Source organism: Salmo salar, chromosome ssa08 (genome assembly GCF_905237065.1).
Source record: "Salmo salar chromosome ssa08, Ssal_v3.1, whole genome shotgun sequence".
Lineage (NCBI taxonomy): Eukaryota > Metazoa > Chordata > Actinopteri > Salmoniformes > Salmonidae > Salmo > Salmo salar.
Window position 1 is genome coordinate 14776702 of NC_059449.1, and position 27644 is coordinate 14804345.

General features: G+C 45.9%; 1 protein-coding gene across 13 annotated transcripts in view; it reads left to right on the plus strand.

Moving 5' to 3' along the window:
* The window catches only part of LOC106610235 (type II inositol 3,4-bisphosphate 4-phosphatase), a 185049-nt gene that overhangs the window by 128536 nt on the left and 28869 nt on the right, over window positions 1–27644 (plus strand). For all 13 annotated transcript variants that reach the window (XM_045722771.1, XM_045722773.1, XM_045722774.1 and 10 more), the window contains 5 exons: window positions 5249–5353; window positions 8464–8572; window positions 15576–15759; window positions 23266–23619; window positions 25517–25664. In XM_045722771.1, the coding sequence (XP_045578727.1) occupies window positions 5249–5353; window positions 8464–8572; window positions 15576–15759; window positions 23266–23619; window positions 25517–25664 (900 nt within the window). The remainder of the gene's footprint in view (window positions 1–5248; window positions 5354–8463; window positions 8573–15575; window positions 15760–23265; window positions 23620–25516; window positions 25665–27644) is intronic.

The window sequence follows — 27644 nt, forward strand, 5'->3', positions numbered from 1 at the left end:
GGCCTAATAGTCTATAATGTGGTCAGGTCACATAGCCAGGAAAACAACCCTCCCAGCCCTATATAAAACAGAACGACATATTTTACATTATCGTACAGACAGTCAATGTCACATATTGAGTTGAACTCATCTGACTAATGTTTGAATAATTGATGTGTGTCGACTAGATCCGGAATTTAATCCTGGGTAAAAAAATGACACTGGGTGAGGACTGAGGCCTTGGGGACCGATGACCGCCTCGAGTCACCTTTATTTCTTCTTTACCACTTCCCTTCTTCCTGGAGAGCAGAAAACACACTCTCCAGTGTTTCTGTCTTCTGCTGTGTTAGTTTCCATAGCAACAAAGTTTCTACGCGGGTTAAGGGGGATAATGAAGAATTACGTGATAATCATTTTGTTGACAAGGGGAAGCTGATTGAGTGCTACTCTGTGTGTGTGTGTGTGTGTGTGTGTGTGTGTGTGTGTGTGTGTGTGTGTGTGTGTGTGTGGGCTTCATCTGATATGCACACACACACACACACACACACACACACACACACACACACACACACACACCTTCACCCCCACCTACATACATCCACTCTGTTATACAAAATGACAGATATTATTTGGCACTATGAAATTATCTATTTCTGTCCTCGACCAAATTCAATAGACTTCCACAACACGATGCTTGATGGGTCACAGCACGAGCCATAACAACTCTCTCTCAATTTCTCTCTCTTTCTCCCTTTCTCTCACTCTATCCCTCCCTCCATCCCTCTATCGACCCTCTATCCCAGCTTCTTTGGGTCCCAGCGGCCATAGAATCCTGATGGAGTGATAGATTTTTCCTCCCACATCTCTCATTCCATAATGAGATATTTGTCAAGGTGTTTTTTCCCTGCGACCCTCTGATGAGCGACGATGGCCGCTCCACCCATCCCCCCCCTGCATGGCCAGATGCTGCATTGTGTGATGATCAAGTTAGCTGCTAGCCGTTGGACACCGTGCAGCAGAGGAGAGGGCCCTCGCCGCCTATAATCCAGCGCCGCATTAAGTCAGTGCAGTGACAGACAACGCTAAACGAGCCGGGCAGCAACCAGGTTAATTATTGATACCTAATGTGATTAAAGGAAAGGTGGGGAGTGGGAGGATAGAGAGATGTAAGAAAGATGGAGAGAGAAAGAGGTGTGTGTGTGTATGTGGTGGCTAGTTACAATGTGACAAGTGAGAGAGTGAGAAAGTGAGAGAGGGAAAGTGAGATTGAAGAGGAGTGAGGATGGACACACTGCGTTGTGTACCAGTAGCCTGTGGGGGTTTGAGGAGGATGGTCACACTGCGTTGTGTACCAGTAGCCTGTGGGGGTTTGAGGAGGATGGACGCACTGCATTGTGTACCAGTAGCCTGTGTGTGTGTGTGTGTGGGGGGGGGGTGAGTGAAAAAATCATCTTCCACAGTTAAAAAAACGGTGGTGTTTTCCTTTTATTCATACGTAATAAGCTGGAATGACCACGGCATACTTCAGATGCTCTAATAACTCCATTCATTCATTAATCATCTCTCCCACTCCTATTGTTTGCCGGCCGGCGAATAAGAAGCTTGGATAATTCCATTAGTGGATGGTTGTTGGCCTTCCTACGCCATCGGTCAGCTACAGTGAAGACTTGTCTGTCACTCGCTCTTCAATCATGGTGACGGCCTCAGAGCAAAGTCCCCCTTCTAGACTAAATAGTCTTGTTATATTGTTACAGAGGAGCCAGAGGGATGAAGTAGTTTGTGAGCTGTGTCGCCACTGTATGAGCCACTGTATGAGCCAGTGTATGAGCCACTGTAGTTCTGTATATTTTAGACAGTCTACAGACACCACCAGTGTGTTTCCAGTTCCTCCACGGTGGGAGCTCTAAGTTGCCTGCTATTTGAATGAAAGGAAATCCTCGGATACACTCTGAGAGAATTCCCTGAGCCACCCCAAAAAAATTGATCCCTGTCTGCACCGCACAAGAGGAGTGGAGGGAGAATAGAAAAATGTTAAATCCACAAATCCATCCCAGCATCAATCTGAACCCAGGCCTCCTGTCCCGGCGGGGGTTATTTGGGAGTCTTGTTTGCTGTGCCAAGTGTGTCCTGAGGCTTTCGCTGCATTCCTCTGCTTTCCTCAGCACCAGCCCCCCTACTGTTAAGTTTCTTTAAAGTCTATGTTGCTAGCTAGCTACCGGGCCTGGTTGGATGCTGCTGCTGCTACTGCTGCTACATATTGGATGTGTGATACTGCATTGGAAAAGGTTTTTGAACTCTCCAGATGGTTGAAATGGCCCTAATCAAAGAGGATATTGACTATGTTCATGGATGGATTGGTACAGGAAGGAGAAGGTACTTTATGCCACCATCTGTAATCGTTAGTGGATTGAACAACCGTTTCCGAAGTTAGCGATCCAAAGGCATCACATAATGTGTCTTCACGGCTCACATAATGTGTCTTCAGGCTGAGAGAGAGAGACCCTACATCCCACTGCTGGCTCGCCGCTGGAAGTGGTGTTAGAGGGCCAGTAAGAGGCACTCTTTCCTTTGGTCCCCCCAAAAATATCCCAATGCCCCAGGGCAGTGATTGGGGACATTGCCTTGTGTAAGGTGCTGTCTTTCGGATGGGATGTTTAACGGGTGTCCTGACTCTCTGTGATCACTAACGATCCCATGATAACCCCGGTGTCCTGAGTCTCTGTGATCACTAAAGATCCCATGGTGTTAACCCCGGTGTCCTGGCTAAATTCCCAATCTGTCCCTCATACCATCATGGCCACCTAATCATCCCCAGCTTCCAATGGTCTCATTCACCCCCCTCCTCTCCCCTGTAGCTATTCTCCAGGTCGTTGCTGTAAATGAGAATGTGTTCACAGTCAACTTACCTGGTAAGATCAGGTTTAAATCAGAGTGAGAGAGTCCCTCCACTCCAACCCCCTCCACTCTGGCCAGCCAGCTGTGTGTGGGTCAGTATCCTGGCTCCCTCCTGTCACACAGACTGACCACCTGGGCAAACAGATGGGAATTTGATACGGCTAATTCGTCTAACCCGCACCGGTCGCTAGCTCGATTAGCCCCCGTCCCCAGTGCACACAGTTGACAGAGTGACTGACGGCAGCCCACTGAGCTAAAGTGATGGCAAGGCCCCTGGCAGACTTTAGCATTAGCCGTAAGAGATCGCTCAACCTAGCACAGCTGGGAGAGGCCATAGGGCATGTTTAGCTAAATGCTACAGATGAATATGTGACGTCAGAAACAAGAATATAAAGATGGCTGCCAAACTAGGAGCTTTTGAAGGGTGGTGATACAGATATTAAACGAATAGCCGGATATAATTTTGGTATTTGGCCATCACACATGGCAAAGGAATGAAACAGACTTGAACCCTAGCTAGCAACCCGTGTAGGGCCTGTACAAAAATGTACAGTCAATAATCTGGAGACTGTGTGGACATCTGTAAGTAAGCAGCTGGAGACCAGATGTGCTAGCATCAGGGTAGCATGTTGTAAGTGTAGCCAACTGGAAGACATCAGTTAAATGTTTCATGGGTGGTAGTGGGGACACGTGTGGTGTCCTAGACAGCACACTGACTCCTGCACGTGTGAACGCTCACTGGGTCCTCCTAACGCTGGGTGGGATGGGGAAATGGGATGTAAAATATGTATCCACAGGGAAAAGCACAGGCAGGATATCTAAATAAATGAAATTACTGAACATATAACTTTGGTATCCTGAGTGTGCTTTTCCCTGTGGATATATATTTGGAATTAGCACCGCAAACATCTACTTGGAACAGTTTATTATAGGCTGAAAGGACTTTTGTCTAAAATGGGATTCCAACATTATGTTGACGAATGGGATGTATAAACCTATCTGCTCAAATGGAATACACAGGACAAGGGTGTATGCATCCAGTCCTTATGCAGACACATCAACATGTTTGAATGTCTGATTGATTGTTTGAGTTGCGTGGAATCTCTCGAGCTGGAAACACAGAGTTCCGATCGAATCGAGAGAAAACCCAATCATTTCTGATGTGGAATTAATTTGGAAGAGAACTTCAAATGTTTGTTTGAGGAGAATACGATTTTCCCTCGTGTGTGTGTGTACCTGTTTTTTTTCCTACCTTTATCTCGACTCACACAAATACCCTCTCCTTCAGCAAACACCGCAAAATGTCAGATAGCCTGCGTTATTTGACTGTTCTTAAAAGCTTAGCCCTATTTCAAAGAAAGTTTGCCAGCTCTATTTGCATATTTAAGATTTACGCTACCGGCGTGGAGCGTCAGATTTTCATCTTCAGCATAAGCCTGGGCTTTATCTTTTGGGGGTACAGTTTTAATTGGAAGTTTGGTACAAAGCAAGTGGTGCAAAAGGGGATCAAATCCTATGCTTAAAGGATTACACTGTACATTAGTGGATGCTTTGGAAGGCCTGATTTGAAATTGAGCTGGTTTTGAAATGCGGAGAAGTCTCTGGTATCTGTGATATATTTCTAAATATCTTGCATTGGAAGGTAAATCCAGGCTTTAAAGTGATTATACAGTAGCTATGCATAACGTGTCCATTAGAAGATATAGGTGTTTGCAGGATTGTAATAGCTGTATTTTTAGAATGTATATATTTCTGTCTGTGCTGACATGTGAGGGTCATAACTGGAGCTACATGCTCAGCCAGATAAGAAGCACAGGATAGTAATGAACTGGGGTGTAATCATTCGTCCAAACAGTTGCAAAAAGTTATGTTTTGCAACAAAAACAAGAGTTTCTATTGGACAAATTCAGGTAGGTCCTTCCCAGTTTCGTTCCGTTTGCGTCCGTTTAAGAAAAGTTTTGCAACAGAATCGGCGTAATGAATACACTCCTGGGTCCAGACGAAACAGTTCTGTACTCAAGGATGTGACTCCTTAAGGATTGGTGGCATGCAGCCGACAGGCTTCTGTGTTTGGTCTATGAGTTTGATAACATGATCTTGTAATCTATGACATTGAAGATGAAGAAGCTGAATTTGATGCTTTCTGCGTATTCTTAGTTACACGATGCAGTGACGCTTTAAAGTTGAGCTAATAGTGTCGATTTGAGAGAGACCACTAAGCGTTGCAAGACCAGATGGGAAGGAGTGTAGGGTGTCACTGGGCTCTACTATGAGGGCTTCTGCCTGACGTGGAAAGCCTCTTTCAATTATAAGCATCTTAATGGTTTGCAATGTGTTCAATACTGACACATCTTTTCTTTGCTATCTTTTCCAGGTCCGTCGTTCAAGCCGAGCTGCAGCAAGGCCCAGAGGTATCTAGAGTTCATCCCTATCAACCTGCACACCCAGAGGATGAGGGTGATGTGTCCTAGACAAACAGGTTTGTGTCCAAATTTACTTATAAAGCATACGGTTGCATTCATTAGGCACCAAAAACGGATTAAAACAGGGAAGGACTAGCGGGACTTGTCCAATAAGAAATGTACATTTTAGTTTTCAGGGTTATGGTGTGCCCTAATGAATATAACCCTGACTATTACAACTTAGGTTTTTCCAGCTGCTGGGAATGAGCACTGTGGTCTTGAGCGTCACCTACAGCCGCTACAGTTCAAGAGTTCATGTCCTTTGCTCTACTTCTTCTCTTGTCAGTAGAGCGCACAAGGCGCGGATCAGAGGCATCTGGGGTGCTGACAGGTGCATTAACTCTGACAGACCGACCGACCGACAGACAATGGTCTAATGAAGCCTACGCGTTTGGCCCTGAGAGGGAATACACAGAATAGCCTGGCTTAGAGCTTCCATCTCCCTCTACAACCAACCCCAATACTCACCTCTCTGTAGTTCAGTCCTAGACTTGTCAAAATGCATTATGACCGCTTCTACGCGCTAGCTCTGGGATGCGCTCAGTAACTGCAAACGCGCTAGCTCTTGGGGAATGTTCCTCAGTTTCGACTTCTCTCACCATTTGATTGATAGTAAAGTTGAAGGCTAGACAAGCCTTGACACAGATCTCGACTACTCAGCACATCAGGGACGTACAATAAGGAGAATAAGGGGAATGGAGCTGTTAGCCAAAACCATGACCACTGACTGACTGGTCAAAAACAAGGGTTAGTCAGAAGTCTACCACCCTTGAGAAAGAGGGAGAATGTGTTGAAAGAGATCGTTCCTGGTTCAGTTCAGCTTGGTTTCTGCTGCCAGGTTTCAGAAGACATAATAGCTATTGAACACACATGGTGATGCTTTGTTTGTTGATACAATGGCTTCCACATAGTCTAGTCTGGTCCCTCCCTTGGGCAGTTGTTTTTTTGGGGGGTGAAAAACGATTCACTTTGCCTTACGTTCCAAGAAAGCATGTGTTAAACATCCATCCATGGAAATGACAAATACATCAACGTCCTTTCTGTTAGTCACCCAGTTTTCTGTGCTTGTTAGGAATTATAGTAGTATTTCCTCTAGTTTGGTTTTTCTTTCCTCCCAAACAAACCAAACCAAACCATGCATAGCTTTTGCATTTGGATTTGCGTTCCACTATTGATCATGTAGTGAAAGAATGAGAGAAGGTGATCCTAGCGACTAGCGACTGGCTAGCGTGGGAGCACAGTGTGATGACTCAGTCACCATTTATGGCATTGTTTGAATGACAGACCATCTAGGGGCTATCACATCTGTGGCAATCTCGATGAAGAGACATTCCCACAGATGTCCAAGGGTCACTGAAGCCAGGAGAGGTGTAAAGACTGATGAGACTTGAATCGACGAAATGAATGTTTGGATTGTTTCAAGAGTTCAGGAAGAGCTATGAAGGTTGATATGTTTCATTGTACTGTAAGCGTATGGATTTATTGCTACAGAGAAACTGCCATTCTGTTCGTCGGACGGCGGATAGTTCAAAGAAGAGCAACACAGGTGTGCTCTTATCATAAGGTGTTGAGGTGTGGTGATTAGATCGGAGAACGTGTGGGTTTTCATGTCTGTTGTAATGTTTTGGGCCGTCAAAGTGATGTTAATTAGACAATAGGACATACAGAGAATTGGCGCTCTTGGAAGAATAAAAGTTGAGCTTTAACTTAGATCACGGAGTCATTGGTAAACCTGATATAAGTTGGTACTGTATGTCATAGTGGTGAATATTCTATGCTGTTAAGACTTATTTTAAAAAGGATATTTTGTATCCTTTTTATCGTGAAAATTTCTGGTATGTACCATTTGCAAACTGTATTCTTATTACGTAACTGTAATAAATGTGATTACTTTTAAATGGATACGAACCGCAGTCCTCACATTTTTGAGTAATTTTCCTTGAATTATTATTTGGTGAAATGTTTAATGGTAAATGTTATTCACAATATTCATAGCATATATGCTTGTTCTCTAACTGTGCATCTCTGCGCTAAGGTTAACTCAATAATAACTCTACTTAACGCTAAGACATTGATTGCAAGATATTAGCACCTTGTTCCTCAGCCTCTCAATAATTGCAGAGTAAGGAAACAGTGTTATAAACTCCATTTGGGCTATGTAAAAGGGACATTTTATCTCCCTTAACCCATTCCCATGTCCTGTTTAAGTATGAATTATTCAAATGTATCTCACCGGCCCACAATAATTTATCCTCCCAGGGAGAGAGAGACAGCCCCCCCCCCCCCACCCTACGGTTCTCCAGTCGATTTATGGTGGCAGACGGGGGGGCGGAGGGGGGACACACTAAGAAATCAGCTAGAGCAAATTGGCCCGTGTGAGTGATGTTGCCGGCTCACCATTGTATTTCATTGTGTCGCTGTATGTTGTGAGGCAGTAGCCAATTAAGGGGAGCTGGGAAGTTTGAGAACCCAGGGGCCGAGCAGGGAGAGGTGGGGGACAAGGGGGGCCATGTCGGTGACCATGGGATCATTAAGACGGAAGCGTGGGGCGAGTGCCAACCAATACCCTTCCCAACCTTCGCATTCAGAGCAGCGCTGTCAGTAATTGCTGTCGACGGGGCTTCTCAAACAGGACTTTCTGTGGCGGCTGGTTGCTCTGCCGTCCCAGAGGCCGTTCGTTAGCTGACCTCCACCGCACTAAACCACCACACTGGAGGACACCACACACACACACACACACACACACACACACACACACACACACACACACACACACACACTCACACTCACACTCACACACACACACTCACTCACTCACTCACTCACTCACTCACTCACTCACTCACTCACTCACTCACTCACTCACTCACTCACTCACTCACTCACTCCCTCCACACTACTGTCTGACCTCATTACACATTCCAAACAAAACCTTGTATGACTATTTTCCACCTTCCTTCTGAGGAAGAAAAGTTGATATAAGTCTCATGTGTTTGTCTTTTTCTCAAACCCTTCCCTCCTTCTTGAACCCCCTTCACTTTCCCATCCCTTCCTCTCTACTTGGTGTATTGTACTGTACAACACAGTTCCCACTAACCCCAGGCGGGACACCTTCTTGCCTTCCCAGATGCATTCTATGACGTGATCACGGTGGGGGCTCCAGCGGCCCACTTCCAGGGCTTTAAGGGCGGAGGGCTACAGCGGCTACTGAGCAGACATGAGGCAGAGAAGAAGAGGTGAGACAGCCTCATTATACAACACATAGCATGCAGCAGAGACAGGGCTGCCTTGGAAAATAGATTCATACCCAAATGCAACCCTCCTGGTTAAATAAAGCATTAAAGTGTCTTTGTCCAAAAAGGCACCATATTCCATGTACAGTATAGTGTACTACTTTTGGCCTGGTTATAGGGTGCCATTTTGGATTGGCCCACTTTTGGGTGGAGAGGTATAGTATAGAGGATACTAACAGAGAAGGATGGGTCTAAGTCTGTCTCTGACTGGTTTTCATGTAAGGCTTGTTCTGCTAACGACAGGTGAATGTAGCAGGGCCAGCATTGGTAGTGACAGATTAATTTGGTCCTGACATCAAGATTTGATTTGTGCAAGTAGGGCTAGGCTATACTGTACTGTTAGTGACAGCTGAGCTGGGAGGTTTGACTCAATTGGGATCTGCTCTGTTTGCCACTGACAGCTATATTTGACTGGAGGGGCATAGGCCCTAATGCCGATGAGACTGTTGACTGACTCAGGCTTTTTGTATTTACTCAACGGCTTCTCTCTCTGTGCGGTGGCCATTTTGGATCTTCCAGGTCCCTTCGCAATAACCCTGAGTCGTCCCTATTGACACTCGGAGAGACTGTGATTGAATTGTGTCTGTTTGATTCAATTACCTAGCACCCATCGCGGACTGTGGCTGTGTGCATGATGTAGAGTCTCTCTTTCTGACGGACAAGACATGTCTAATTAGTTTGTTCTCATCGAGCGGGGCCGTCACAGGCCTGACAAACACACCGATGAGGGTAATATAGTGATGTAGGTGAACTGAGAACAGTGACAGTACAGTAACAGTCCCAACCACCATCCCCCATAGCTATTCATAAAGCATCTCATAGTAAGAAGTGCTGATCTAGGATCAGGCCCTCCCCCATCTGTTTAATCGTATTCAATATTATGTAATTTGCTAAACGGATCCTAGATCAGCACTCCCACTCTGAGACTTTTAAGAATACAGCTAGGCGCTGGGGTCGTTAATCAAGATGGCCGCCTTAATGTCCTCCGATCTGAGATCAGCATTTTGTAACTTGTCGACGATTGCCCTTCCCATGCTGTAAGATGGAGGGGGATTGTCATGGGTTCAGCGTGTGGCCACTTGAGTGATGCCTGAGGAAATGAGAGGTGATTTCCCCCAAAGCTTCTCTGTCGAGTGCTGAGTCATTACGGACCATGTCAGAGCCAATTAGTTACACTGAGTTTAGAGCTCAACAAAGAAGAGGGGAAGAGGAGATGGAAAGAAAGAAAGAAAGAAAGAAAGAAAGAAAGAAAGAAAGGAAGAAAGAAAGAAAGAAAGAAAGAAAGAAAGAAAGAAAGAAAGAAAGAAAGAAAGAAAGAAAGAAAGAAAGAAAGAAAGAAAGAAAGAAAGAAAGAAAGAAAGAAAGAAAGAAAGAAAGAAAGAAAGAAAGAAAGAAAGAAAGAAAGAAGGAATGAAACCGAGAGAAAATAAGTTTGAAGAAAAACTGCACAAGTGAATTTGCCCAGTAGTCAACGCTTATCTGTTAGCATACACTACGATAAGCATATTTTGGAACGAAGAGAGTCCACTGAAGTAAAATCAATTGCTTTGAAATAGAGATTAGACTGGGCAAGGAAGGAGTACCCAGGGATACTTTTTTGTCTCATATTTGACTTAGCTAACTGTAGCTTATATTTTCCAATTTTCCGCCTGGCTAACCGAGGAACGGCCAACTGCCAAGCCCCATCTCATGTCTGACCCAGAATCCAGTCATTTGTCAGTAATTTCACTAACATGGGATTTCATGCTACTCTCCATGGTTATCTTGGATTTGCTTCTATTTGCCTCGTTGGCATTTTAATGGAGTTGCATGTTTTCTTTCAATGGGGGAAAATCAATTTCCGTGACTTAATTTGCATGTTATGCCACGGTGGACATTTTGATTTTGACTCGAGCGTATCTGCCAAGAGGTGCTCTTCAATGTGCTGTTGAAGACCGTGTTTTGTGTTTTGAAATAAATTGAAATTAAGTCATGTTATGAAAATAGATAGCGAGGTTAGACCTAATCTGTAGACACACACAGACAGACACCCTGCTTTTGAACAAGAGCCTTTTGTAATCGTCTTTGATTAAAGGGAACAATAGTCTAGATGTGAGACTTGACTATTCAATGACATAAATGAATCAAATGGAGGAGAGGAAAAACCTGGAGGTGGAACCAGGAGGGCAAAAAAAGAGCCATTCATCCTCGAACACCCAGAGGAGGGGGAGGGGGGAGAAGAGAGAGGGGAGAGGGAGGGGGAGAGGAGAGAGCAAGGATGGAGGGAGGGGAGAGCGGCGAGGGAGGGGAGAGCGGAGAGGGAGGGGCGGGAGAAGGGAGGGGTGGGAGAAGGGAAGGGGGGAGACGGGAGAGATGGTGAAGAGAGAGAGTGGGTAGGGAAGGAAGAGGGAGGGGGGAGACGGGAGAGATGGTGAAGAGAGAGAGTGGGTAGGGAAGGAAGAGGGAGGGGGGAGACGGGAGAGATGGTGAAGAGAGAGAGTGGGTAGGGAAGGAAGAGGGAGGGGGGAGACGGGAGAGATGGTGAAGAGAGAGAGTGGGTAGGGAAGGAAGAGGGAGGGAGGGGGAGACGGGAGAGATGGTGAAGAGAGAGAGCGGGTAGGGAAGGAAGAGGGAGGGAGGGGGGAGACGGGAGAGATGGTGAAGAGAGAGAGTGGGTAGGGAAGGAAGAGGGAGGGAGGGGGGAGACGGGAGAGATGGTGAAGAGAGAGAGCGGGTAGGGAAGGAAGAGGGGATAGAGGAGGAGTGTGCGAGAGAGGGTGAGAGATGGGGAGAGGGAGAGAGAGCGGGATGGGAGCCTTGGCGTTGTACCTACAGAATACAACAGCCAGAGCCAGCGATATCTTCTTAGTATGGGGCCTTGAAGGAAGTTAAATTAACAGCTGCACTTCGGGCCCCTTCAGTATCCTACAAAGCTATTTACATACAGGGCAGGTGCTTTTAGCTTTCGTTAATGCATGTCTTCCACCCAAATGGCTGTTTGAAAAGTCACCGATTATTCTTTTTTTCTTCTTTTTAATTGAACCCTGTAGACGTTGTGGACTAATCTTTCTTTAACAAGCCCCTCCTTTGAATCATTCAGCTTTTTGTACAGTGATAAGAGACGCTTACTTTGGCTGGAGCCCAGGTTTATTTAATGTGCATCATCAGGTTCTGTAAGGGGGAACACTGCTGAGAGGAGGGTGAAGCACTTCTTGTACTTCAGTACTCTCTCTCTCTCTCTCTCTCTCTCTCTCTCTCTCTGTGTGTGTGTGTGTGTGTGTGTGTGTGTGTTTGTTTGTTTTTATTCCCAGGCAGTTAGTTAAACAGACAGATGCCTATTGGTTTCAAAGGGAGGACCTTGGCAGTTTTTTTACTTTATTTAACCAGGTAGGCTAGTTGAGAACAAGTTCTCATTTACAACTGCGACCTGGCCAAGATAAAGCAAAGCAGTGCGACAAAAACAACAACACAGAGTTACACATGGGATAAACAAACGTACAGTCAATAACACAATAGAAAAATCTATATACAGTGTGTGCAAATGTAGTAAGATTAGGGAGGTAAGCATTAACACTGGAGTGATAGATGTGCAGAAGATGATGTGCAAGTAGAGATACTGGGGTGCAAAGGAGCAAAATAAGTTGTGTATTAGAACCAGTAGAGAACTGATTAACACCATCTTGTTCAAACACAGGCTGTTCTGGCATCAGGCTGTCTGTCTGTGTGATGAAGGTCAGTAGCCCTGGTCAGATGTAAGAACCTGTGCATTTCATTTCATATTTCTATGCTCCTGTCCTCCTATATGATAGTGTGGGTTGTGGCAGTAGCTCTGGTCAGATCTACAGTAAGGACTGGTCTGAAGTCAGTGCCTAGTCCCGTGAGAGAGTGGCTGTTGGTCCTTGTCTGATTTGAGAAACAGTTCTAAGATCAGTTGCTATCCAGCACTGTCTTATGACAGACTGGGCTTTGGGGAACCAGACCTGAGGAACCAATGGACACAATCATGTTCAAACACAGGCTGTTCTGGCATCAGACTGGTGCTGGCTGTATGTCTGTTTGATGGAGGAGGACTTTGACAGTGGCCCTATTAACTGGTCTGCGATCAGTTGCATTCCAGCCTTGTCTCTATGACGGAGTGGGTTTTGGCAATGGCATTGGCCTGGTCAGGTCCACGCTGGTCTAGGATCAGTTGCTATCCAGTCCTCTCACTTATGACAGAGTGGGCTTTGGCAGTGACCAGACTGGTCTAGGATAAGTTGCCATACAGTGCCAGGCCTGTCTGTGTCTCAATGACAGAGTGTGTTTTTTGGCCCGGGGAGTTGTGGGCCTCAGTCCTGCCGTCCTCCGATGCAGTGTTCTGCTCCTGCTGGCTGTCAACAGCAGGCCTGGAAGCTCTTCATTAATTTCCTTCCCCACTATTAATTATCAATGAGCCGGAGACACGGGCTTAATTAGAGAAGAGAAGCTGCTGCTTCTTCTTCTTCTCCTCCTTTTTCTCTTTCCCTCTCTCCCTCTCATTACTGTCATAACCAATTCCCATTGATCATTTAGGAACATCAAGGGAGGACGTTTTGCTAGACTGCTTACTATTTGCTAGTTTTGATAATTCCTCCTAATAGGTAGGTCTAGAGTGGGTGGGTGGATGCTCCAGGGCGGAGAGCGAGGTGTGGGATAGCTAGCCCACTAGGGAGGCTGTGTCTGGGGGAGAGTTGGGTTGATAAAGACCCCCCCCCCCCACCCCCTCCTGGGAGGTTCTGGTTCTCTCAGATGTAACCCACCGGAGATATAAGATCATCTGCAGAGTAATAACGTGTATACAAACATGTATTTTACATTTAACTAGCTAGCTTGTGGCTCAGCAAATTGCCAGTAAACGCTAAGAAACACAGCCAAAATCTTTTGCTTCTTGATTAAACACCTAACAACAAATTCCTCCACCATTGTAAACAAGGATATTCCAGGTCGGGTGTCCATTTTTAAGCTTATCCCTTAACAAGCAGGGTTTCTGTTCTCTTCACTGTGCTTGTCGGCAGCCATCTTGGCTTTGGTGGAAGCCAGCTAGCTTAATGGACTGACAGGCCATCCTGATGAGGAATTTATGGTTTCCCTCCAATAACCAGCTCCGATATAGGTCAATGCTCTCCTGTGGCATCAGGCGGTAGGGACCATGTGTAAACACTGATTATCCACTGCACAGGATAGCTAATGGCTGGATTTGTACTTATGAGTCAACAGTGTTGTTATGCAGCTGGAATTAGCTTATGAGTCTCTGTCTCCCTTACTCACTCACTCAGACAATGTCGTTTTTCCGGCGGTGTTCTGTTGTATTTATCTTCTTCCATTTGTACCCTCCTGCATAATGTAGTAATAAGAACAACTCAAAGAGAATGCCCAAGTTTTAACGAAATGACTTACGTAAAGGATCATTCAAACAAATGTTGTCTTTTTTCCTAGTATTCCCTAGCAACTTCCCTAGTATTGACTATAGGCTAGGCTACTCTGTAGAGATGGGATACGATGGTACTGGATCTTATAAGAGGCCGAAGTCTGATTGTCTTTGGGCAGCAGCGGGTGGCCTATCTCCAGAGAACTCATTAGCCGTAATGACAAGGTCAGGGTTTGTTAGCGCTAACCAATCGGATGCTACATTGGCAGCAGCTAGCTAGCCCCCAGTACACCTGAAGTAATAAAGGTCCCCAGGTTTTGGCACTGTATTGATGAAGCAGGTAGGGGATGTGTCATAAAAGATTGCTTTGAGGACTCTTCTTTTCTACTCGCTCTCTCGTTCTCAAGACATTCACTCTTTTCAGTCTTCAGTCAATTATGCCTTGGGATCTGGCTCCAGGGTCTGGCCTACATACAGGCTGTTCAGAGCTGAATCTAAACTAGCTGGGAGGGTTGACTGCCTCAAATCACTGCCTCGTTAACGCACACGCTTGGTCTGATGGCAGGAAATCACTGTGGAGAACTCAATGAAAGTCATTGAAACTTTACTTGAGGTGAACGTTTGATTGGGACTGATGTGCCCTGAATCTATGAACTGACAAAACACGTTTCATCTGAGGGTGAAACGCTTCCCTAAAAATGAAAAAAGTATTAATAATTCATCATTTTCATCTGGCTGCAGATATTAATTAGGTGGTTTTAGATTGAAGCGTTGGAAAGCATTGATCTATGATACAGTTTCAGGCAACTAGAGCAACATTTTACTTACTGTATCCAGACTATACCCCACACTGTATTGTGGCGGTAATGAATCCAACTAGAACACATTTACCAGTGGACTGTTTGTGATTATCCTATTATCTAGACTACAAACCGATCCATAGTCATCACTGTTCTAAATGGACAAAATAATTGTATGTGGAATGTATACATTCTGCTTACTAATGACATATAGGAACATGTCATGGTTTGGCTATTGATTGGAGGCAGAATGAACTGAAATGAATCTGTTCTTGCAGGTGGTTTGCAATATGCCTGGACATTGGTTACTCTGTGGGCGGGTCATTGATTTAATCTAAATTTAAATAACTCCCAGGCCCAGCCTCTGTCTACAGTATCATTGATCCATCTCCTTCGTTTCTCACTTCTCGCTCTCTCCGGTCAAGTTAGAAGAGTCAAATATATATTCTATGGTGAACATGTCTGAGTCTGTAAAATAGTTGAATATGTTTAGCACTGCTGAAACTAGCTGGATTCATACAGTCAAATTTAACCGCATGCAATAAACAGTAAAACCTCTGAGTTTTTACAATGTTTCTTATTTTATCGTTTTTTGTCTACACTGCTGTTTACAATCCTCTAAAATCTTGACTGTTTTCTTTTCCTCTCTCTGTCTCTGTCTCTCTCTCTCTCTCTCTCTCTCTCTCTCTCTCTGTCTCTGTCTCTCTCTCTGTCTCTCTCTCTGTCTCTCTGTCTCTGTCTCTGTCTCTCTCTCTCTCTCTCTCTCTGTCTCCCTCTTCAGTTTCAGCACAGCATACCAGTGCATCTACTACTCCCCAGAGCACACAGCCAAGGCCCAGGAGGTGTTGCACAGTGTGGGCCATCTCCAGCCTCTCATCTCTGGCCTGGCAGACCAGCTGCTTCAGGCCGCCCAGCAGCACTCCATGGCTGGGCTGAGGGAGGCACTCAAGACCCTGGCTGGAAAGGTGAGTAGGCCTCTACCACCATAACTACCAGAACCACCACCACCTACCAGCTCTTTCCTTGTTCCTTTCCCCACCATTTAGCTCCAAGCCTGGGGTGGGGGTGCTGCTTAGTGCCCCTGGCTGGATCTCTAGCCACATAGGTCTCCAACCACCACCACAATCTACCCCCTCTGTCCATGTTCCTTTCCCCCACGATGGAGCTCAAAGGTACGGGTAGAAGTGCTATGCTTAACTTGTCTGGATCTATAGCCCCCCCCCCGGGTGCTGGAGGTGCTGGGCTGAATGCCACCATCTGGATGTGTGTAGCACCACGGGGGAGCTCATTTTAGAGCTCTTCCCTCCTGCTGTGCTAGTGTGTAACCAGGCAAGGTGAAGCCTGGGAGGTGAAGCCTGGTAGGTGAAGCCTGGGAGGTGAAGCCTGGTAGGTGAGCTACCAGCGGGATTAAAACTGGAGCTATTTGTAGAAAATCTCCTTTACAGTGACTCTGAGTGTGAACATGTGTTTTGCCTCAGAGATGATTGTTTATACTGTATTTTGCTGAATATATTTGGCTGCAGCAAGTGTATTTTAATGACCTGAAGTTGCCCTTAAAACGTACTGTCACCTACTACAAAACATCTGCCGTGAAGACATCGAGCTCTAGGGTTAAACACACCCCAAACACACACACACGTCTCGTCATACCCACTGTCCATAAATCATCATTAAAACGCCAAAGCCAACAAAAGTGAATTGCGAGTCGACGAGCGCAGAGTTTTATGGACAAGACACTTGGTGTTTTATCCGTGTAATTATGAATTACATCTGGTGCTGTCAGATTTGCAATCTGCTGCAGTGAGTGAGTGAGAGATTGTTTTTGCCACAGTGGAGTAGAGCCCAATCAGACAGCTTAATTGGTACATTCTCTCTGTCACCGCTTCCCCTCATCCTTGATTAGACACGCAGGCGGCCTGGTCAGCGCCGGCCCTGCTCCTCTGATTGGAACTTCAAACTTTGTGTGTCTGTCTCGGTGGTTGGGTGTGTGTGTGGGTGGTATGTGTGGTGGGCGGAGTGAGGGAGGCTTGTGGTAGGGTGTGTATGGGGAAAGATATAGTTGGATGGGGAGATTGATAGATGGTTGTCCGTTGGATAGTTGTTTATGTCATATGCATGAGTAGTCTGTCATAGAATGTCTGTTTGCACATTTGCTTGTAGTGCTGTGTTGTGTTCGCCCTAAGTAGCTCATCTATCATTTATTGACAATCCATAGTCCGCCAAGCAACACCACACATTCAGCATCACAATTTTCACCATATAATGTATGAACCCGGATCAATTAGGTGGTCTACCCATGGCGTTTCCACGGAAACTCTCAAAACACACACACACTCACTCACACAAACACACAGCCATGCTGGCTCCCTGGGTTGGTGTGTGTCCACAGTCCAGACAGATGGCTGTGGAGCTTCGGTCCAAAGGGAGGGAGGGAGACAGAGCCCTAATGAAAGCACAGAGAGGTTTGATCCACAGTCACGTTACTCACCAAGACTTCACCTCCAGAGAGCCTGGGAGTGAGAGCAGCAGTGGGGGGAGAAGTTAGCCTGGGATCCAAACTGATTATTTCACCATTTTCATCTTGGATTCAAGGCTATGGAGGAGGGTTGTCACTGGGCTGGGGGGATGCTGTGACTCCCCTTAGGGAAAGGGATAGGGGGGAGTTTAAAACAGAAAACCCACACTATGAAACAAAGAAAGATCTACAACGATCTACGGGTTCTCAGATGCTGTGTTATTACTGCTACTGCTGCTACTGGTGGTGATGATGATGATGGCGATCAGTGAAAGAACGATGCATCAATTCATCTCCTGCCTTCTGGGAACTGATGCTTATATCCAAAAGCGCAAAATATCAGCTTTACCGTAGACGACCTGTTAATTACCAGCGTTACCGTAGACGACCTGTTAAATACCAGCGTTACCGTAGACGACCTGTTAAATACCAGCGTTACCGTAGACGACCTGTTAATTACCAGCGTTACCGTAGACGACCTGTTAATTACCAGCGTTACCGTAGACGACCTGTTAATTACCAGCGTTACCGTAGACGACCTGTTAATTACCAGCGTTACCGTAGATTCCAGTAACTTTGGTAAATGACCAGTAGATTTATAACCCTAGTCATGCAGTACAGACAACTCCTCTCATCCTCTTCAAATCAGCGGTGAGCGTATAGCCTTGCAGTTTTTTCATCTACTTTAGATCAAACATACAGTATCACACATAAAAACCACTCCTCCTCTTGCAGTTTTTTCATCTACTTTAGATCAAACATACAGTATCACACATAAAAACCACTCCTCCAACCGTAAGCATTTCACCTCTGACTTGCACTTTTCCCTCAGTTGAGATCACAGATGTATTGAAGAGCGCAATGTTTCTTTCTCTCAGGGGATTTCCGGTCCTTAGATCTCCACAGTAGGTGAAGGTGAGAACCAGAGTGAAGTGAAGTTCTCACGTGAGATTGAGAGGTGAGCAAAAGTAGAATAAGCTAACAAAGCGAGCGATTTGAAATTTGAGACAGAGACAGTTTAAACCAAGTCCTGGATTAGAACACACATTCATCTGATATTATACAGTGTGTTTAGTGGACTCTCTGAGAAACTGACCCTTAGAGTATTTTCTGTCAGACGCAACACCTTCAAATGCATCACACGGCACAGTATAGACAATCCTCCCCTAAGGATGGTTCACAACTTTCAAATCTACCCGAAATGCAAACAGCTGAAGAGAGAGAATAAACCCGGAGACTATCAACTATCTGAGTCATTGTGAGTTAGTCAAATAGAATATCAACTATCTGAGTCATTTTGAGTTAGTCTAATAGAATATCAACTATCTGAGTCATTTTGAGTTAGTCTAATAGATTATCAACTATCTGAGTCATTGTGAGTTAGTCTATTAGAATATCAACTATCTGAGTCATTGTGAGTTAGTCTATTAGAATATCAACTATCTGAGTCATTGTGAGTTAGTCTATTAGAATATCAACTAACTGAGTCATTGTGAGTTAGTCGAATAGAATATCAACTATCTGAGTCATTGTGAGTTAGTCGAATAGAATATCAACTATCTGAGTCATTGTGAGTTAGTCGAATAGAATATCAACTATCTGAGTCATTGTGAGTTAGTCGAATAGAATATCAACTATCTGAGTCATTGTGAGTTAGTCGAATAGAATATCAACTATCTGAGTCATTGTGAGTTAGTCGAATAGAATATCAACTATCTGAGTCATTGTGAGTTAGTCGAATAGAATATCAACTATCTGAGTCATTGTGAGTTAGTCTATTAGAATATCAACTATTTTAGTTATTGTGAGTTAGTCTATTAATCTATCAACTATCTGAGTCATTTTGAGTTAGTCTATTAGAATATCAACTATCTGAGTCATTTTGAGTTAGTTGATATTCTAATAGGCTAACTCAAAATGACTCAGATAGTTGATATTCTAATAGACTAACTCACAATGACTCAGATAGTTGATAGTCTAATAGGCTAACTCAAAATGACTCAGATAGTTGATATTCTATTAGACTAACTCAAAATGACTCAGCTAGTTGATATTCTATTAGACTCAAAATGACTCATATAGCCTATTAGAATATCAACTATCTGAGTCATTTTAAGTCTAATAGAATATCAACTAGCTGAGTCATTTTGAGTTAGTCTAATAGAATATCAACTATCTGAGTCATTTTGAGTTAGCCTATTAGACTATTAACTATCTGAGTCATTTTGAGTTAGTCTATTAGAATATCAACTATCTGAGTCCTTGTGAGTTAGCCTATTAGACTATCAACTATCTGAGTCATTGTTGGTCTAATCCTAATACAATAACAATGGCTCTGGATGGGCTTTGTCGCAGTCAAATAGCTTGGTCCCTTGACCCCACGGTTAAGAAGAGCAAATATGACCAGAGTGTGAAATACCATGTCTCTCACCATGCATTGTTCAGTCACCCCAGAAAAGCCAATGAATACCAAATGTCTTCCATTGATTGCAAATGAACGTTGTGGAAGATAAGCACATTTCTATTTGAATATGGATTTTGGCATTTTAAGTTTGGGTTTCTCTGGGAGTTTTGATCCTATTGAGGTTTTTTCTTCACTGATTTGTGTGTGGGGTTGGGTTGTGTGGAAGTGTGTGAGGTTGGGTTGTGGGGAAGTGTGTGGGGTTGGGTTGTGGGGAAGTGTGTGGGGTTGGGTTGTGGGGAAGTGTGTGGGGTTGGGTTGTGGGGAAGTGTGTGGGGTTGGGTTGTGGGGAAGTGTGTGGAGTTGGGTTGTGGGGTTGGGTTGTGGGGAAGTGTGCGGGGTTGGGTTGTGGGGAAGTGTGCGGGGTTGTGTTGTGGGGAAGTGTGTGGGGTTGGGTTGTGGGGAAGTGTGCGAGGTTGGGTTGTGGGGTTGGGTTGTGGGGAAGTGTGCGGGGTTGGGTTGTGGGGTTGGGTTGTGTGGAAGTGTGTTGGGTTGTGGGGAAGTGTGCGAGGTTGGGTTGTGGGGTTGGGTTGTGGGGAAGTGTGCGGGGTTGGGTTGTGGGGTTGGGTTGTGTGGAAGTGTGTGGGGTTGGGTTGTGGGGAAGTGTGCGGGGTTGGGTTGTGGGGAAGTGTGCGGGGTTGGGTTGTGGGGAAGTGTGCGGGGTTGGGTTGTGGGGAAGTGTGTGAGGTTGGGTTGTGGGGAAGTGTGTGAGGTTGGGTTGTGGGGAAGTGTGCGGGGTTGGGTTGTGGGGAAGTGTGCGGGGTTGGGTTGTGGGGAAGTGTGCGGGGTTGGGTTGTGGGGAAGTGTGCTGGGTTGGGTTGTGGGGAAGTGTGCGGGGGTTGGGTTGTGGGGAAGTGTGCGGGGTTGGGTTGTGTGGAAGTGTATGGGGTTGGGTTGTGTGGAAGTGTGTGGGGTTGGGTTGTGGGGAAGTGTGTGGGGTTGGGTTGTGGGGAAGTGTGCGGGGTTGGGTTGTGGGGAAGTGTGCGGGGTTGGGTTGTGGGGAAGTGTGCGGGGTTGGGTTGTGTGGAAGTGTATGGGGTTGGGTTGTGTGGAAGTGTGTGGGGTTGGGTTGTGGGGAAGTGTGTGGGGTTGGGTTGTGGGGAAGTGTGTGGGGTTGGGTTGTGGGGAAGTGTGTGGGGTTGGGTTGTGGGGAAGTGTGTGGGGTTGGGTTGTGGGGAAGTGTGCGGGGTTGGGTTGTGGGGAAGTGTGCGGGGTTGGGTTGTGTGGAAGTGTGCGGGGTTGGGTTGTGGGGAAGTGTGCGGGGTTGGGTTGTGGGGAAGTGTGCGGGGTTGGGTTGTGGGGAAGTGTGCGGGGTTGGGTTGTGGGCAAGTGTGTGGGGTTGAGTTGTGGGGAAGTGTGTGGGGTTGAGTTGTGGGGAAGTGTGTGGGGTTGAGTTTTGGGGAAGTGCGTGCATGCGTGCATTTTTGTGCGTGCGAGTATCCGTGTTGATAAAATGTTCTCCTAATTGAAGTAAATGTGAACTTGCACTAAATGTTAATCAAGTTATGTATTTCAATCCAGAGTTATACCGCTCTCAAATGATGAATTGACAGTTATAATGTAGTCTATATACTGTACCTGATAGGCAATTAGTGAATGGAATGTAATCCCACTCTGTACCTGTTTGTTCACACATGCACTTTTCAGCAACCACCATAACCCAGTTTGATAAGGCCCTACAAGAAAGGCTGTCTGCCAAAGCCAGGCCTCTATGACTCCCAGTGCTAGCAGGGTTTTTTGTTCTGTTCAGTTAATATACATACATACAGATTGTTCCTTATCAGATCACTTTGCCAGATATAAAGCTGAAACAGAACCTTGAAAACACAAAGAGGTCTTCAGGAGCAACTACTGTCTAGATAACCGGGGCGGCAGCGTAGCCTAGTGGTTAGAGCGTTGGACTAGTAACCGAAAGGTTGCAAGATTGAATCCCTGAGCTGACAAGGTACAAATCTCTCGTTCTGCCCCTGAACAAGGCAGTTAACCCACTGTTCCTAGGCCGTCATTGAAAATAAGAATGTGTTCTTAACTGACTTGCCTAGTTAAATAAAGGATTAAAAAAAACACTAGGGGACAAAGACGCCATTCTCCAGTCTCACACCGTTTCTGTACAAGCCCTCCAAGTGCCACCTTCCCCTCTCTCACCTCAGAGATTCCTCTCTACCCTCTCTCACCCCAGAGAGGTACACAGATTCCTCTCTCACCCCAGAGGTACATAGATTCCTCTCTACCCTCTCTCACCCCAGAGGTACATAGATTCCTCTCTACCCTCTCTCACCCCAGAGAGGTACACAGATTCCTCTCTACCCTCTCTCACCCCAGAGAGGTACACAGATTCATCTCTACCCTCTCTCACCCCAGAGAGGTACACAGATTCCTCTCTACCCTCTTTCACCCCAGAGAGGTACACAGATTCCGCTCTACCCTCTTTCACCCCAGAGAGGTACACAGATTCCTCTCTACCCTCTCTCACCTCAGAGAGGTACACAGATTCCTCTCTCACCCCAGAGAGGTAAACAGATTCCTCTCTACCCTCTCTCACCCCAGAGAGGTACACAGATTTCTCTCTACCCTCTCTCACCTCAGAGAGGTACACAGATTCCTCTATCACCTCAGAGAGGTACACAGATTCCTCTATCACCTCAGAGAGGTACACAGATTCCTCTATCACCTCAGAGAGGTACACAGATTCCTCTATCACCTCAGAGAGGTACACAGATTCCTCTATCACCTCAGAGAGGTACACAGATTCCTCTAGGTCATGTTTCAGGGGGTTAGTGGCAGCACTGGGAGAGATGCTCCAGGTGGCTTTCGTTTACTAACGTATGCCACATTCATTTGTTCCATCTCTCATTGGTTCTCTTGTTCGCCTGTTCAAAGGATCTCTGCTCATGTGTCGTATTAGACTGGATGTGGTTTGCTGTGGTAATAGAATTGCTTATTGCGATGCTAACTCAATTATTCCTGAGAGCCCTTATCTGTGGTGCCGGGGTGCAAGCCGTCTTGGCGCTGGATGAGCATCAGCATTCAGCAGCTTGTGAATTTGAGTTCAAAGGAGGTAGCTACCCCTCGGAGGCGAGAAGGCTCACCGAGGAGGAATTGAATTGTTTCTTGTTGTTGACGTTGTTGCCGGTGCCTGGCGCCGGCGCTAGCGAACACGGAGGGGAAGGCTAGCGAGGAGGAAAGCTAATCTTCCATCACTCCTTCATTTTACTAGCCCGCTGAACACACACACACACACACACACACACACACACACACACACACACACACAGACTCAGTTTTTGATGAACTCCTCAGTGATATCCCTCTCCCCTGTTCTCTGGCACTCATTCACCCTCTCTCTCTTTTTCATTCTGCCTCCCTTTATCTCGCTCGCTCTCTCCCTTCCTCTCTCTCTCTCTCTCACTCTGTCTCTGTCTGTATTTCTCCCTACCTCACCACCCTCCCATCCCACTCATTCAATCTCCCTCTCTTCCCTCTGATTTCTTTCAGACGGAGCAGTTTGTGCACGCGCTCAAAGACGAGCTGGTGAAGAGCGCCTTGCTGGCCCTCCACGCTGCACAGCCCGGCTACGTGACGAAGAACCAGAACCAGACCCTGCCAGGCCACCAGGGTCACAGTCACCAGGACCACCCTAGTCCCAGCCAGAGGGGTCAACAAGGCCAGAGTCCACCCCAGAACCCAGGCCACAGTCCTGGGCAGCCATCGGCTACAGACAGCCCTGTGGTAGTGTGTAATAATGTGGATGGTGGCTCCCAGACGGCTCCCATCAGAGAAGACGGACAGACACCTCTGAAGCGCCAGGACTCCATACCGTGCCATAAGGAGTATGACGAGGAGGAATGGGCAAGTCCTGCTGTTTCTATACCATCATCTCACTCTGTGTCTACTCTGCTCTGTCTGTCTGTGAGTCTCAATCTCTGTCCCTCTTCTTCCTCTCTCTCAATTCAATTCAAGGGCTTTATTGGCATGGGAAACATATGTTAACATTGCCAAAGCAAGTGAAATAAACAGTAAACATTATACTCAAAGACGTTCCAGAAGAATAAAGACATTTCAAATATCATATTATGTCTATACAGTGTTGTAACAATGTGCAAATAGTTAAAGTACAAAAAGGAAAATGATCAAAGCATAAATATGGGTTGTATTTACAATGGTGTTTGTTCTTCACTGGTTGACCTTTTCTTGTGGCAACAGGTCACAAATCTTGCTGCTGTGATGGTACACTGTGGTATTTCACCCTGTAGATATGGGAGTTTATCAAAATTGGATTTGTTTTCGAATTCTTTGTGGGTCTGTTTAATCTGAGGGAAATATGTGTCTCTAATATTGTCATACATTTGGCAGGAGGTTAGGAAGTGCAGATAATTTTCCACCTAATTTTGTGGGCAGTGTGCACATAGCCTGTCTTCTCTTGAGAGCCAGGTCTGCCTACGGCGGCCTTTCTCAATAGCAATGCTATGCTCACTGAGTCTGTACATAGTCAAAGCTCGCTCACTCACTCTCTGTCTCTCTCTCTCTCTCTCTCTCTCTCTCTCTCTCTCTGTCTGACTCCCTCTCTCTCTCTCTCTCTGTCTCTGTCTCACTCTCTCTCTTTCTGTCTCTCTCTCTCTCTGTCTCACTCTCTCTCTATCTCTCTCTCTCTCTCTCTCTCTCTCTCTCGATCTCTCTCTTTGCCCAGTGCAAGTCTAAAAGTTGCTGTATCAGATTATAAAAAAATGTTGGTATCAGTTACAGAAGTCTTAAGAAACTGTGTGCGTGTGCGCGTGCTGTGCGTGCTAATAGAAACGATGGGGACTCAGTCCAATAAAGCCATAGCTAACAGCAGGGACTTAGCCGGAGTCACACACTACAATTCCTAATCAGCCATCAAACAACTGTCTGCCTTTGAGAAGAGTTCAAAAACACTCACCTCTGAAACAAAGGACATCCAAACTGCACTCCAACACACACACACTAAGCCATGCTTGGCAAGCCTAATTACATTCCTCAACAAGCAGAAAGTGAATAAATCAATTAAAAAAGGGGTATTATGAGGACAATACGAAACAGAGGAGTTTGGAGGCTTTCCGCTCCAAAGTAGAAAAGCACTTTGAGAGTTATCTCTTCAAGCAGGCTGCAATTGCCATCGGAAACATACTGTGACCTATCGGGTTGAGTTTCCTGAGAGTAGAGAAACTCTTCATAGTGCTTCTGTGACCGATTGATTTTGAGACAATGAAAGTTAATGGCTAGTAGAACTCTGGTGATAAGGGCTTTGAACAGCCAACGTCCAATCATACTCAAACCCACTGTAGTGGCCCAAGGCAGAGATATACATCCATATTTAAAATGGTTGATATTATTTTTAGATTCTATGTTTTGGGATCAAATAGTACCTTGCACATCGTGGTTCGCTAACAGACCGGTGTGGGACATGGATTGATCTTCCAGACAGCTCACATGGGGCAGCAGGTAGCCTAGTGGTTAGAGCGTTGGACTAGTAAACGAAAGGTTGCAAGATCGAATCCCCGAGCTGACAAGGTACAAATCTGTCCTTCTGCCCCTGAACAAGGCAGTTAACCCACTGTTCCTAGGCTGTCATTGAAAATAAGTCTTAACTGACTTGCCTAGTTAAATAAAAATAAACATGCAGATTGACATCTTTCTCTCCCTTTCTTTTAGCTATCTCTCTCTCACACACACACACGCACACACACACACAGAGGCCAGGTGCTGATGTTGTGTTTGTCTCCTCTAGGACAGGGTGTGGGCCGACGTGGCGAAGAGCCTCAACTGTGTCATCGCCATGGTGGACAAGCTCCAGGAGCAGGAACCAATCAACAATAACCAGGAACAACCAATCCCTAAGCAGGTCCTGGCTGATGTCATCACCTCCCACAACCCTGGTAAGAGTTTCACCGCTGAATGTGTCGTACAACATGGCTCTACATCCATAACAATGTCCTATACATGTACAGTAGCCTAGTCCCAGATCTATTGGTGTTGTCTTGCCATGTTGATATCACCTACATACAGTTATATAGTCCTGCAATACTAACCAGAAATACTTCCATAGAGTCCTGGATGTATCTTAACTCCTTCTCACCATAGGATGGCAGTCACGTACCACGACAGCCAGTTGCAGTATTTGGTCTGCACAAAATCTGCACACACACACTCAGACTCTCAGAAATGACAGAATGAAGCGCGAGAGGTTGGTGGCACCTTAATTGGGGAGGACGGGCTCGTGGTAATGACCGGAGCATACAGCTAAATACATCAAACTCGTGGTTTGATGCCATTCCATTCGCTCCGTTCCAGCCATTATTATGAGCCCTCCTCCCCTCAGCAGCCTCCACTGGAATTAAGGTAAGAAGGAGAGAGTGCATAAATAACACATTGACCACAGAGAAGTGGCGCAAGGACCTCTTGTTATTCACACCCAGATGTTATCTCCCCTGCATCCAATCAAATCCTCTGCTCAGACAAGGGCGTGTCGTGTCCCTACTACTGTCAGGTGGTTGGCAGATTGGTGCAGGCTTAAGCCTGACCGGGCGAAGGTGTTGGCTCCCGTATCAGGATAGTGTGTGTGTGCATGTTGGTGAATCATTAATGTGTATGAGCATGGCAGCCGATCTAGTGGCACGTCTTTGTCCAAACATTCACAGAGGTAAGCAGGACCCGCAGCATTTTATTAAGGTAGAGAACAGACACAGGGAGTAAGAAGGACCCGCAGCATTTTATTAAGGTAGAGAACAGACACAGGGAGTGGTCGTCCTCAACTGTTTGAAGAGAAAGGGAGGATTAATGAAGAAAAAAAATCTCTGTGGTGGTGTTCAGACCGAGGGCTGTGATTGGTCTAGCCAAGACTCCCGTTGACAAGGCATTGTGGGAGTTTGTCTGTTTGGACAGGGCCTGGTGGGAAGAGGAAGGGTGAATGTGTGTGTAGTGTGTTTTCAAAGCGAGATAAGGCATGATTTATTTGGCAAGAGTACCTAGATGTTGAGTGCTAAACCTTTTGAAATCTGGTTTGTGTGGGGGTGGAGGATGTGTGTGTGTGTGTGTGTGTGTGCGTACTTGTTTTTGTTTGTGAGTGAAAGAGAGGGAGAGAAAGGAAGCAAGAAAGGTGAGGGGGAGTGTGGGTTTAAAGAGATTTGATTAGCTTTTCCTGGCTTTTGTTGACATAAGCAGTCAGTGGGGGAAAAAAACGATATTAAAAGTTCTTCCACAATGGTGTTCCTCACACCATCACATGTAGGCTTCGTCACAGCATTGGAGCCATGGAAGAAAAGGGGATACCTAGTCAGTTGTACAACTGAATGCATTCAACTGAAATGTGTCTTCCGCGTTTAACCCAACAAGCAGGTGCTCTGGACTAATGAGTCAAATATTTGGCTGTAGCAGAAGGCAGTTTGTTTGCCGAAGGGCTGGAGAGTGATACACGAATGGGTGTCTGCAGGCAACAGTGAAGCATGGTGGAGGTTCCTTGCAAGTTTGGGGCTGCATTTCTGCAAATGGAGTTGGGGATTTGGTCAGAATTAATGGTTTCCTCAATGCTGAGAAGTACAGGCAGATACTTATCCATCATGTAATACCATCAGGGAGGCATCTGATTGGCCCCAAACATACAGCGAAGTCATTATGAACTATCTTCAGCGTAAAGAAGAACAAGGAGTCCTGGAAGTGATGGTATGGCCCCCACAGAGCCCTGATCTCAACATCATTGAGTCTGTCTGGGATTACATGAAGAGAGAGAAGCACCTGAGGCTGCCGAAATCCACAGAAGAACTGTGGTTAGTTCTCCAAGATGTTTGGGCCAACCTACCTGCCGAGTTCCATAAACTGTGTGCAAGTGTGCCTACAAGAATTGATGCTGTTATGAAGGC